General features: G+C 30.7%; 1 protein-coding gene and 1 long non-coding RNA gene across 3 annotated transcripts in view; one reads left to right on the top strand and one right to left on the bottom strand.

The window, feature by feature from the left end:
- Positions 1–12,758, top strand: part of LOC132696105 (E3 ubiquitin-protein ligase TRIP12) — a 100,212-nt gene that overhangs the window by 2,256 nt on the left and 85,198 nt on the right. For both annotated transcript variants that reach the window (XM_060660726.1, XM_060660724.1), the window contains exons 3-5: positions 2,941–3,366; positions 9,042–9,160; positions 10,837–11,009. In XM_060660726.1, coding sequence (XP_060516709.1) covers positions 2,941–3,366; positions 9,042–9,160; positions 10,837–11,009 — 718 coding nt within the window. The remainder of the gene's footprint in view (positions 1–2,940; positions 3,367–9,041; positions 9,161–10,836; positions 11,010–12,758) is intronic.
- LOC132696106 (uncharacterized) lies at positions 6,064–6,854 on the bottom strand. Its single transcript, XR_009617994.1, has 3 exons — positions 6,803–6,854; positions 6,663–6,743; positions 6,064–6,610 (listed from the first exon to the last, which is right to left on the bottom strand). It is a non-coding gene; the product is annotated as an uncharacterized LOC132696106 (long non-coding RNA).

Raw genomic sequence — 12,758 nt, 5'->3', positions numbered from 1 at the left:
CTATGGCCTAAGAAAATTTGACATGTGTAGAGTTGAGTAATTGAATATGTCCAACAGAATGCTGCTTCACTGAGGTACTTTTTTCATGATATAATAAACACAGAGAAACATTTCAGATTAATTTAAAAATAAAATTAAGACCAACTCTAACATATATTCAATAAAAAGTAAAAACAAAACAAAGAAAACGTTTTTATACAAGTTTTTGTCTTTATATTTCCTTTTCTTCTTACATAGTTTTCCTGCAAAATTATTTTTGCTTATTAAATTTAGAGAAGTCTGCTTGAAGTAGCTTGTTAATAATAATAATTACTATATAGAAATATTTTCCACATAACATAAAAAATTATTTTTTAAAACGAATCAGTAAAAACATTTTTGAAATCTGTGTGAATTAGTAGTCTTCCACAATTTACTTTTTTATTATTTAAAGGTTTCACAACCCCGCTGCTTTAGTACCCACTCCTTTAGTACATATCGACTTTTAATGTTTTTTAACTATTATTATTGCTTAAACAAACCAAAACTATTAACAATGTGTCAAACAAAATCGCGAGTCCAATTAAGTCATTATTGATATCATTACCTAAATCAAAGTAGTCTAAATTTGAGTTTAAGAAATAATTTAAAAAAAAATGCGGTGTCTTTTACAAAGCCCTGTGATATGTTATTGATGTTGATTAGTGGAAATGGCGCATTTAGTTCTCATTTCAATAGAATCTAAATGAATGCTTCTTTTTCCAAAAATAGAAGAGGAGATCTCTGAGTCTTCAGTGCGAAGTGGTTAACTGCGACTTCGTTCCCCTCCCAACATATTCTTTTAAAATGCGAGCCGTTCAGGGGAAAATAACAAACTCTTGTCATTAGTGTTGTTAAATTCAGTTCTCATTAATATCTCACTTCATCATTTCAATCATTTATTTATAAATTACAAAATAACTTTTATTATCCTGACAACTAAGAGGGTTGTCGGGAAAAGCGATTCGTCTGGATTACTGAATATTGATTTTATGTAAAAGTAAAACCCGGAATAATTCATAAAATGTTTATTATTTCATAGAATAATTAGAATTAGAATTAGAATAATTAATTATAAGAAATTAAAAACCTGAACAAATGTAACTTGCTTTAAAAAAAAAACAGTATTTTTGTTACTAAAATATCTTTTTTTGCAGCTACGTTTTTCATAATTTTTCAAGGAAACTGTCCCAGCGTACTTTATTTAATGTAATAATAGTATTTATACATCTTCTGGATTCCTCCCGCTTGCTTTTTGACTCATTGTCTTTGGACGGTTGTGGTGAACTGTTTTGTGATGCAACCCTTAATATTCCTAATGTGGAAATTGTTAGAGAGAAGAGCAGATGTAAGGTGTTTTAATTCTAAGTTCAGTGACTTGCGTTGAAATTGTTTTAGGGCTCTGTAAACAAAAGAGTTGATAACCGATGATTTTTGGGTCAGTATTGCATAATAAGAATGGGAAATTATTATTAATTTCTAATTCAATGGCAAAACATACGTTAGGATGTATAGAGTTTGAATGGCTAAGAAAATCTTGGATGGATACATTCATTCTTGATCATCTACTTTGTCTTACTGTTAGAATGTAATTTTTAGTAATGATAATATAATATTAATAACAATTATTTCAGCATCAAATATATCAAATGCTAGTTATGGCAAGTTCATATTAATATTTGAATTGAACACTTAAATTAAAATTATTAAATTAAATTAAATCACATTGTTATTGAATTTACTATCGGTACTGGCATGACCTGCTTTGATACAAATCTGGTTTTTACTGAATGGCTGATTGTTTCTTTACGAATTCTGTTAAGACTTAATAGTCTGAAGACTGTTAATGTAGCTTTGTTGATACTTAGTACTTTCGCCTCAGTAAACAATTCTTCAGAATAATATTATTTTCAAAAACTACGCCTAAATATTTGGTAATAAGGTTGTCTAGAACTGATTTGGTTTTCAGATTTGTTTCTTTCTACAATTTAATTTAATTTAAATTAGGATATTTGATTTTTGTTTCGGATATTTATAACAATATTAATAAATAAATCAAATATTATAGGCAACAATAAATAACACCAACTGCATCAGTATTTATTAATTCATCTAATAAATCTAGAACTGCCTTAGGAAAGCTATTTTTATTTTTGTTAGAGCAATATCCTTAATTCTGCAATTAAAAGACCTAAATTTAGTAAAAGTCTATTTTAAAAAATCCATAGTACACTTTGTATGAGACATTTTTCGAGTATGAGTTACTCGAAGCAATTTATATTCTTTTTGTCTCAGCATCTTCTTCAGGTAGTTTTCTTACGGGTACTATGACGCTTTCTATTACATCAGCTGAACCTTATGAACTAGAGGCGGATTATGCCAGATATATTTAGTTACCATTAAACAAGCGTTACTCAAAGAAAATTCTTTAAACTTAATAATATTGAGTTTAAATCCCGATGAAATGCACAAAATTTTTTCAATGTCAAGACGAAGTGTTGCCACAGACTTCCGTATTGCAATGTTGAATTTTCGAAATGTTGCTTATACTCTTTGTGTTTTGTTTAGTTTCGTCGGCGTTACCAATTCGATCGTGGTGAAGACACATATCTCTGATTTTTGAGTGTAGCTTTTCTATAAATGCTGCGTCGTCATTGCCTGAAAAAAGTTCACCACTAATGTTCAATTGCCTTGGGCGTTATCTCTCTTGACATTTTGGAATCCCTGTAAAAAAAAGACAAAAAAAAATTAAAGAAGAAATGATATTTCAAAAAACTAAATTGCCTAGATGTTATATATATAAAAAAAAATTGATATCGTTGCATTTATTCTTTTTTCAGGAGTTTTTTTTTTGTGAACGGCTCATAGATGGCATATATAACTACATAATTGTCGCAGTATCAATTGTTTTGCTTATTTCAGGTAAATAGCGTAACACACATATCAAACACTAATATTGTCGGAGATTCTGTATCAAAATCTCACCAAAATATAAGATCAATACCCAAAGATCAAGAAGATAATAGTCGATCGTCCATATCCAATCCTGAAGAATTATCCTTAGAAGAACCTAAAAAAATAACAAAGAAAAGTTCGTCCGAAAATCCAAAAAAGTTATCTTCTTCAGAACCATCAAACACTAAAATTGACGTTAAGGTGCAAACTCAGACAGACAGAGATCAGAAAAGAGGCAAAATTTGCTCTGACAAGGATCGGGAACGTACGTCGACCAAGCACAAAAGCAAAAAGGATAAGCAGACGAAAAGCGCCTACAGTTTAAACATCAAATTAGAATCGCCTAGCTTATTAGGAGCTAGCACGTCAGGGGTTAGATCTACAGACCTGAAGGTTAGTGTTAATTTCGTTGTATCTATTTAACTATAGTCTTATTTCAGAATTGTATAGAGTAATAAAAACCTTATTAGGACAACGTAGCGATCCAGTGAATACTTGAGCCACTTTGATTGTGTGCCCATCGATTTCATTGCACAATTTTTTCTTTTTATCTAGTGCACGCTTGGCCATTATTATTATTATCATTTTTATTATACCTGAGTCTTTCTGTTTTTGACATATTTTAAATTTTATGTCAACAGTGACATTTCCAGGTCTAAATATATCTTATTGATTTATCTGATTGTAAGCCTTTGTTATGTTTTTGGGTATGATTTCCTTGTAACAAAGGTTCTACTTTAGCTGTCTCTATTGAACTTAAAAAAAATACAGGGTGGTCAAAAAGTAACTGTAAGATTTAAACTATTAATAAATTAATAATTTAATCAGACAAAAACAATTGAGTACTACGTAAATGTTACCTAGCCTATACTGTCGATGGTCATTTTTTATTAATGAATCCTGCACATCATGTTTGGTCATTAAATTATTAACACATTATTATTATTATTATTAACGAAAGGTTTGTTTGTTTGCTTGTCTGTTGTATTTTTTGCTCTTAATTTTCTTCCTTTCAAATAATTTTACTATCCGATTTTCTTTTCATTTTACACTAATTATGCTAAGGCTAAGACTACAACTTCAAATATTTTAGAAACACTTTGAATAAACACCAAATGTTTGTTACATTGGTACAGTCACGTTTACCATTAAGGTATTGTGGAATGGGGAGGAGTACTGGACAAGTATCTTGAAAAATTATAAATTATGCAGAAATATTTCCTTAAAATAGTTTTCCAAAAAACTAGAAATTAGTCTTCTGTGCAACTATGTATTTTTCCAAATACATAACAACGGCTTTCAGTTAGAGAAATCGATAAATATATTTAGACCTGTAAACGTCACTTTTGTCATTACACTCAAAATGTGTTAAAAACTTGGGTATAGAGAAATTAAATTATAACAAATTATAATATTCTAAAAAAAGAAGTTCTTTAAAAAACCTAACTTTTATGTCTTTGTGTTTTAATCTGTATTTATTTTTTTTTAATTTAAGTTTTTTCTTAGTTATGTGATGTTATCAAATATGGTTTTGATGGTTTTATTCTCTTAAGTAGGGGTTTATTAGAAACTTTTTTGTATCCTGCAATTTTTCATAAAATTTACAGCATTAAATGCTCTCAAATAGTTGTAGTTTGTTAGTCAGTTACCTGAAACTAAGACGACAAGCTTCCAAGGAATTTCCGATTGTACAACTCTTCATAATGCATATCTGTCATTCCTGCATTAGTGTGTGTGCATTAGTACCATTAGTGAATTAAAACTTTAATTATTGAACAATTAAATAATTAGTTAATCAATTTTTGAATAAATTAGGCGTATTTTGAATTCAAACTAACTGAGCTCTTGACCCAACGATTATATAACAAACCACACTTTATTTTAATCAAAGACTCACCCCCCTTGTGGTAGCTGGCGAAGGACCAGGACGAGATTGACGACAATTTGAATGGATTGTAATTATTTTTTTGAAACATTTAGAAATGTAAACTTAATATTAAAATTATGTGACGGCTCGCTTTGTTCTTACTGACTTTCTCGCCCTTGCTCCGTCTCGCTTCTTTCTTGCCGACTGTCTCTGTCAACGTCTCTGAAGGCTCTCTTTTGTCTTATCGCGTCGCTCCGCCGTTGAGCAAGCTTCGCAACCCCCTTAAGTTTTCAAATTTGTTTTTGAAACACATTGGTAATTAAATATTTAGATGATAGGTCTAGTATAAGAATTGTTGTAAACACTCTTGTTTGGTTTAATAAACATCTTTCATATCGCAGAACTAACAACAAAGTTATGGCATAAAATAGCGAGATTCTAGAGTGTAACTAGCGCCTTCTACAATTTCAAAACCTGAACTTTAACGCGCTGTTTCTCTCCAACAATATTACTATTTTCACAAGTTGAATCTGGGCTTCCTTTTTGGTGCATTCATTACAGACCACGAATATTACGCATAAAAGATGCATGTAGAAATGACAGTCCCACAAATTAGAAACAAAATCATATGTAATCAACACTTTACTTTATAGTCGTAATTCCTGGTAAACCGCTCCTTAACATAAGATATAATTTAAGACCGTATCCTGCGCTATAATGTACAGGGTGGCTAGTTTACGAGGGGCCTCTCTCTTATCTCTAAATCTATTATGAGTGTTTTAAAAAAAGTTTGAATTCAAAATTTGTTCAGGGTAGCCAAAAAGTTATACATATTTTTAAATTATATATATTATATGTCGAGCTCTAACGCACCATTATTAGCGAATATCTTCGTTATTCAGGTTATGTTAAAGAGGTTTTTGTTACGTCGCATATTAACCTTTAAAACGTTTCTCTGCGTAACATATTTTAGAAAATAATACTGTTTTTCAGACAATATTCAAAATTGAAATATTTTATCAAATACGCGGTATTTTTTTTTAATTAAAAATAATTTTAAAAATTATGCATGATTTTATTTGTAAAACAATAACATTTGACAAACCTTTTTAAAATATAATTAATAATTTGTTATATACTTTTCCACATGTGCATCATTTTGAATAATACAATTTGTATATATTACACCCAAATGATTTATGGCATTTAATATCTGACCGCATTTAATTCATTGCATCCCGAATTTGTTGTTGTAATGCAAAAACTTCTATGGGCATATTGTTGTATGCTATTTCTTTTAAAGGGCCCCTTGTTGGCCAGATGGTGTCGTTTTGCTCAATCCATTGTCTAAAATTTCCATTTAAAAATTCACTGATATATAAAAAATGATATACATGATAATAAATGATGGATTGTTCTATTTCAGGAATAGTATTCTTGTATAGGAAGTAAGGGGCTCAATATTATTTCTTAATAAATCTAAAAATTTCATTGCTGTCAAATTTTCTTCATAAAATGTTGCCCCTAAAATTTTCCAAATACCGTGAAATAATCATCACAAAACATTCATTTGTTGCGCAAAATTCTCCGGTGTCACTCATCAATGATTACATCTCTGGTATCAATTTTAAATTTCCTGATTGGATTTGTTAAATCTCCTTTCGTTACCACCTTAGATCATCCTTGGATTCGAAAATCCTGCAGTTAATATTGGAATAATTATCTCTTCTTGGGTTTTTTATAATGTCTTGGTCCTTGGTTTGGTGTGCCCTAAACGATTTTCACACTTTATATTAAAAAATAACAAGATAAAAATACGTACCCTCCGATGGATTGTTTATTACACTTCTCGAAGGAATATGAATACTACATCCTTTTTCACACTGCATTTGAGTGACAAATCCTAAAAAAATTATTTCTGCATATGCAATCACTTCTGTTACATCCGTATACTTTTTTTACCGTATGTAAACCAACTGTAGTTTACTTCTCTAGTGTTCTAGGCCTTCCAAGCTGACAACTCTTCAAAATTGATAAAATGCAAAGTGATTCCTTCATGCTAAGTCACGATAAGTATTTAAATGTTTAATTAAGTGTCTGTATAATGGAAAATAAGTCTTGTTTGTGCATACTCTTGTATGTAATTGTATTAATTGAGGTAGTTGAAAATTTATCATCAAATAAAAAGAACAAACCTTTTCCATTTTAATGATACAGACTTGAAATAATAATAATAATTAAAAAAAAACGAAAAGTTCAAAACTCGGCATGGCCCGCCTATAAATCCAACGATGTCGATACTCGCGCAAAAAGTTTGGGAAAAACAGGATTATATCCGATGTCAAACGAAGCTCCTTTCTCTCCGTATGTTGCAGTTCTTAGGGCCTTTCAAATTACTGTAAAATACGATTTGTGACACTAACTAAAAATTGTGTTATTTATGGTGTCAATGTTATTGCTAGTCAAACGATAACTCTGTCAAAAAAATTAACTAAACTTGAAATTTAGAGGTGTTTTATAAATAAGGTATGGCCACCTTTTGACCTTAAAAACAATTGAGTAGCACTTTCGTTTTTGGCGGAAGTGAGATTAACTTTATTTTAAACGAAACACCTCGGAAATATTTTGTATCTTTTTGAAAGAACCAAAACGAAGCTCAATTTTCAGTGTACTTCCAGTAAAAGTGAATGTATGTTTTGTTTTCGCCTTTATCAAATTGTTTTCTACAAAAAATACTCTCTATCTGTCAATTTTTTGGTCGGTTAGTGACATTTTTGAATTATGTCATATCAAAAACTATTAAAGCTATCGGAAAACATTTACTACTTGGATTTACTTGTAGAATGGAAAAATTATAAAAATATACAGGATGTTTCAATTTAAAATAAGAAAGTTATAATAAAATAAATAATATGTCAAAATGTAGCCATACTTTATTATACAGTTTTAGAGAAAAATGTTAAATTCAAAACTTGTAGATGAGACTAAAAGAAATAATTTTAAATTGTTTTCAAATATACAACGGTTCTTATGCCTATTCACAAAATGTAAATCTAATTTGAAAATCATATTCATTGAGTTCTTGATGAAGTCTTACATGATAAGGATGCATCTTATTTTTTCGCAAAATATTATTCGCAGAACTCTTAGAAATTATTAAATCTTGAGACATTTGTCGTTCTTTTTATAAGCAACACTTCCAGTTCGAGTAAAACGATTCATCAAATTCTCAAAAGATTTCAAATAATTATTTATTTGCATGGTCAACTTACATTTGTATGGCCAACCTACATTTGCATGGCAAACTTAGATTTACATGGCCAACTAATATTTGCATGGTCAACTTATATTTGTATGGCCAACCTACATTTGCATGGCAAACTTAGATTTACATGGCCAACTAATATTTGCACTGAAAGACGCGATCGTAAAACGTTATTTATAGGTCATTAATATTTTGGACTTTAAGAAATTCAGAATTTCTAAATTAATAAAAAAAAAGGAAACATTTTTTTCACAAAATTAAAAAGTTATCCTCTTGGATTATATTACAATTTGACAAATTATCCGAGTTTTGTTCATAAAAATGTGCACACCTCAAAAAATACGTAAGTTTAGGTAGTTATTAATATACAGAGTCTCCCATTTGATTGTTTCACGAAAATTAATATTTTTAATTTTGACCCTGTATAAACGATTTGAACTAACTTCAAGACAAGTCTAGGATGAATGATGATACCACTTTATAAAATTGTTGATATAATAAAATTATTACAGCTGTGGACAATAGCTTTCAAAAATGTGGAATGTTAAGCACGGGTCATTTTTGACGAAAAATGGCCATTAATCCGAAAACACTCGGTATAGGGTGATTCAGTATAAAAAGGAGTATCTACTAATGCACGAATATATAAGGTGTTCCACTAAGACATATAACTTTGGTTTCTCACATATTTATGAATGACTCTATATATTTGGAAATGATTTTAAATTGTTTCTTTTAGTTTTATCTATAACTTTGTATTTAACATTTTTTTCTATAATTAATAATAAACGAAATGTATTACTTTGACACAGTATTTGGATACCCTGTATAACATCATAAATTTCAAATTTATTCTGTATTTTGTTCTGACTGAGTGCAGGATTATCCTGTTTGTATTTTTTGCCAATAATTTGATTTGCCGTTTTTCTTTTTTAGCCACACAAGTATCCTCTGCGAAGTTATTCCAAGATCCCGTCTTTAATTGGACAAAATCGACAAACAAGCGGCTCGTCTACGGAACATCACAATTCTTTTCCAGAGCAGCAACGGAAAGGGTACGCTCGTTTTCGTGTTAAAAATTAGCACTGGAGGGTAGTCATTTAAGATATAAATTTGTATTTTATAGGTTATATAGATACCGGGTTATATTTGTTATTGACATTTCTCTTATTGGCCGATAAAAAACATGTCTCTAATTAAAGAAAGTAATTAAATATTAGACACATACATTATTGAACTGAGATTTGTTTTACTTAATGAAAATCCATTTAACATTAAAATAGAACAAAAAAGTTCAGATTTTCAGTTACTTATAGTTATGGAATATAAAATATGACAATATTCTGACATAAACAGGTAGCAATAGATTCTTAAAAATAATTTGAGATTTTCACGAAATTATATATTTTTACATTTGAAATTATTTTCAATTTAATAGTCAATTTTATATTGCTGCAGAAGGATTACTTATGGGAAACCCACTTAGGACACTATCTGCAGAAATTTTCATGGGTAATGTAGAAAATTTACATAAATATCCTCTGAGTAAAACATTTCTTTTGTGGCATAGATATGTAGATGTTAATACTTGTTTCACTGGAATGGAGAGACAACTATTGTCCTTTTTGAATATATTAACTAAATACATAACTATATAAAATTTACCATAGAGAACTAGATAACTCTTCAAACTTTCTGGACTAATTATAACTAAATTACAAAACAAGTTAGATTTTTCCATTTATCAACACACACGGACACAGTAATAGATAATAGCTGTCACACATGAAATGGGTGCCTTTTATGCTTGTATCCACAGACTACTTAATATGTCAATTTCCACAAAAAAAGTTGAAAAAGAATTAAATATTATAAAACAAATAGTTTTTAACAATGGTTACGATCCCTCTTTGATAGATAATATTATAACTAAAAAGCAAATTCAAATAACTCTGAACTATATTGCATATTAAACATAGAACTCAGATTTATAAAACATAACACCATAGGAAAATTTTTAAAAAACAATTCAACTGAATCACGAAAAACTCAAAAACTTCAGAATCTACAAGTTGAAATACGGATCATGTCCCAAAATTTATATTTGATAAACAGGTAGGACATTTGAGAAACACATTAACGAACATAAAAATAAAAGTTCAGTTGTAACTATGATAACCATTTAAATTCAGGAATGCACAACTTTGACGATAATTTTGATATTTTACGTGATGAATCAAGAAGTAAAAAAAAAATAAATTTGTTGGAAGTTATGGAAATTAACAAAATGAGATATTCGAATCTACTACTTAATGACCAATTGGATTTAAATGCGTCTGTCTCCGTTGTTAAATTTAAATTTATATTCCTACAACAGTAATTAACAATCTTTTACTGCTCATAAAACCCGTGATTACCTTTTCTCTGACTTCTGACCATGTTTCTGCAAAGAAAACTATGACGGTATCATTGGCATTCGAATTAAGTTTGTAATAAACATCATAATAAGGTGTGTTAAAATAAGTTACGCCTTCCAAAAAATGGCATTCGCTGAAAACTATTGGGTCAAAAGACAAGTGGTACACTTCCAAAAATACTAACAATTTGTCAAAGTTTCATTTGATGCCACGAATGTTTAAATGCATAAAACTAACTAGTATATTGTTCCTACTTGGAAAGTGAACCATGCTGATTCGAAACGCTGTGCGACCATTGTTTGGGTTTTTTGCAGATCGCGGTCGGGCAAAAAGGAACCTGTAGCGCTGGGGGCAGCGGGCAGCAGTCGGCCGACGGCGCCGCCGCAGCAGCAGCAGCATCAGGCGATTAACGCGGAGGAACACTCAGACCCTCCGCGGTTGACGCGAAGCGGAGTTGTGCTGAGGAGAAGCACAAGAAATAATAAAGGTAAGTTGTAGAAAGGTAAATTTACAATCATGATCATTAAGTAGGGCGGACAACTTAAAGCCGGCACCTTCATTGACAAAAATAATCCGTTGTAAAGTGCAAGGCAATTGCCTGTTTTTTGTTTGCCCCCTATTCCCCTTCGGTCCTCCAATTGTCGCTCTATTTTTTTCGAGGGTGCGCTCTGTTTCTACGGTCTAAGAGTGATTTATGACGGACTATTTTAACTATTCTATGCGATTAATGTGGTCATTTCATTCCACTTTTCGTCCAGTCCTTTATGTTATCCGCTTCAAACATGTCTCTGATATTCCCGCTTCGCTCTCTGTTCCCTAACGTTTTTCCAACAATTTTCCTTAATACTTTCATTTCCTCCGCCTCCATCATCTGCTTAGTTTTTGGTCATGTTTCTGCTGTGTATGGTTATGATTGGTCTAATCGTTATTTTGTATATTTAGCATTCGTTTCCAATCTGATATATTTGCTTTTCCAACTATTGTTATTTAAGCATGCTGCTATCCTAGTTGCTTTGTTAGTCTGTTCACGTACTTCTGCTCCCACATCACCATAACGGGAGATTTCTATTCCCCATTATTCAAATTTCGTCTCCTGCGTAATAATTTTTCCGTCGACTACAATCTTACACCTGATCAGCAATTTTAAGTGAATTAGCCTTTCGGTTAAATGATTGTAATAATCTTGGTAGATCGTCTTTGTTTTCTGTTACTAGTACAGTGTCGTCTGTATGCTCGCCTTTAAGTACTCCATAAAAATATTAAAGAGAAGCGTGCTCAGAGAAATACCTCATTCCACCGGTATTAAGTCCAATATTAATATCTGGACTCAATCAAATGCTTTTTCGAAGTCTATAAAACCCATTTTTATAAACATAAGTCATAGTACTTACTCGCCATTCATGTTATTTCTGATGTGTTCGCTTCAATGAAATCATTATCTGCTACATATAGATCTCTAAGGTTTCTTTAGTAATTTGATTTTTTTCAATAAGTTTATTCACTTTTTTTCTTCGTTGGTTACTGATTGGTCTGCACATTTGTTTGTTGCACACTTTCCATCATTTTCGAAAACTCTTCCCAGTACTTTTCCTTTATTTGTCTAACCAGTTGCGATGATTCTGCTGTCCTTAGTGTCCTGTATTTTAAGTACGCTAATTTCTTTTATTTGCATTTTTCCTTAACTTCTCGGCAGATCCATGGGAGTTTATTTGGGTCACTTAAATAAATCAAGAACGGCTTATCCATTTAAAAAATAACCCATATATTTTTGAAATCAGGAGAAAAAGATCTATCTTTATAACGGAAAATATATTGGTGTTCAATTTCAAAATAAAAAACTTGCTACTGTTTCCCAACTTTGCGATGCGTAATTTGTGTGTGTTGCGATTTTTTACAATTTTAAAAATAGATTTAGATTTGCAATAATGAAATTATTATTTTGCATTAAAAACGGATTTAAAGAAATTTAAAGAATGTGGTCGTTTACCACTGGTACAAGTGGTTGAAAAATGACCCTGAGTCAATCGAAGATGATAAACACAATAGAAGACCATCGACATCGAAAGCCGACGAAAATATTGATAAAGTAACAGAAATGTTGGTCAAATTAACCATCAAAGAGATGGCGGAGGACCTAAACATTGCTTATGGATCCGTACAAGACATTTTGGTTAATTATTTGGGTTTTCGTCATGTAGCAGCAAAGTTGGTTCCAAAATGCCTCCATTTCATGCAA

The sequence above is a fragment of the Cylas formicarius genome, unplaced genomic scaffold, assembly GCF_029955315.1.
Source record: "Cylas formicarius isolate icCylForm1 unplaced genomic scaffold, icCylForm1.1 PGA_scaffold_1__22_contigs__length_36826433, whole genome shotgun sequence".
In the NCBI taxonomy this organism is placed as follows: Eukaryota; Metazoa; Arthropoda; class Insecta; order Coleoptera; family Brentidae; genus Cylas; species Cylas formicarius.
The sequence above is the reverse complement of the archived record's forward strand: the minus strand, read 5'-3'. Positions and strand labels throughout refer to the sequence as shown.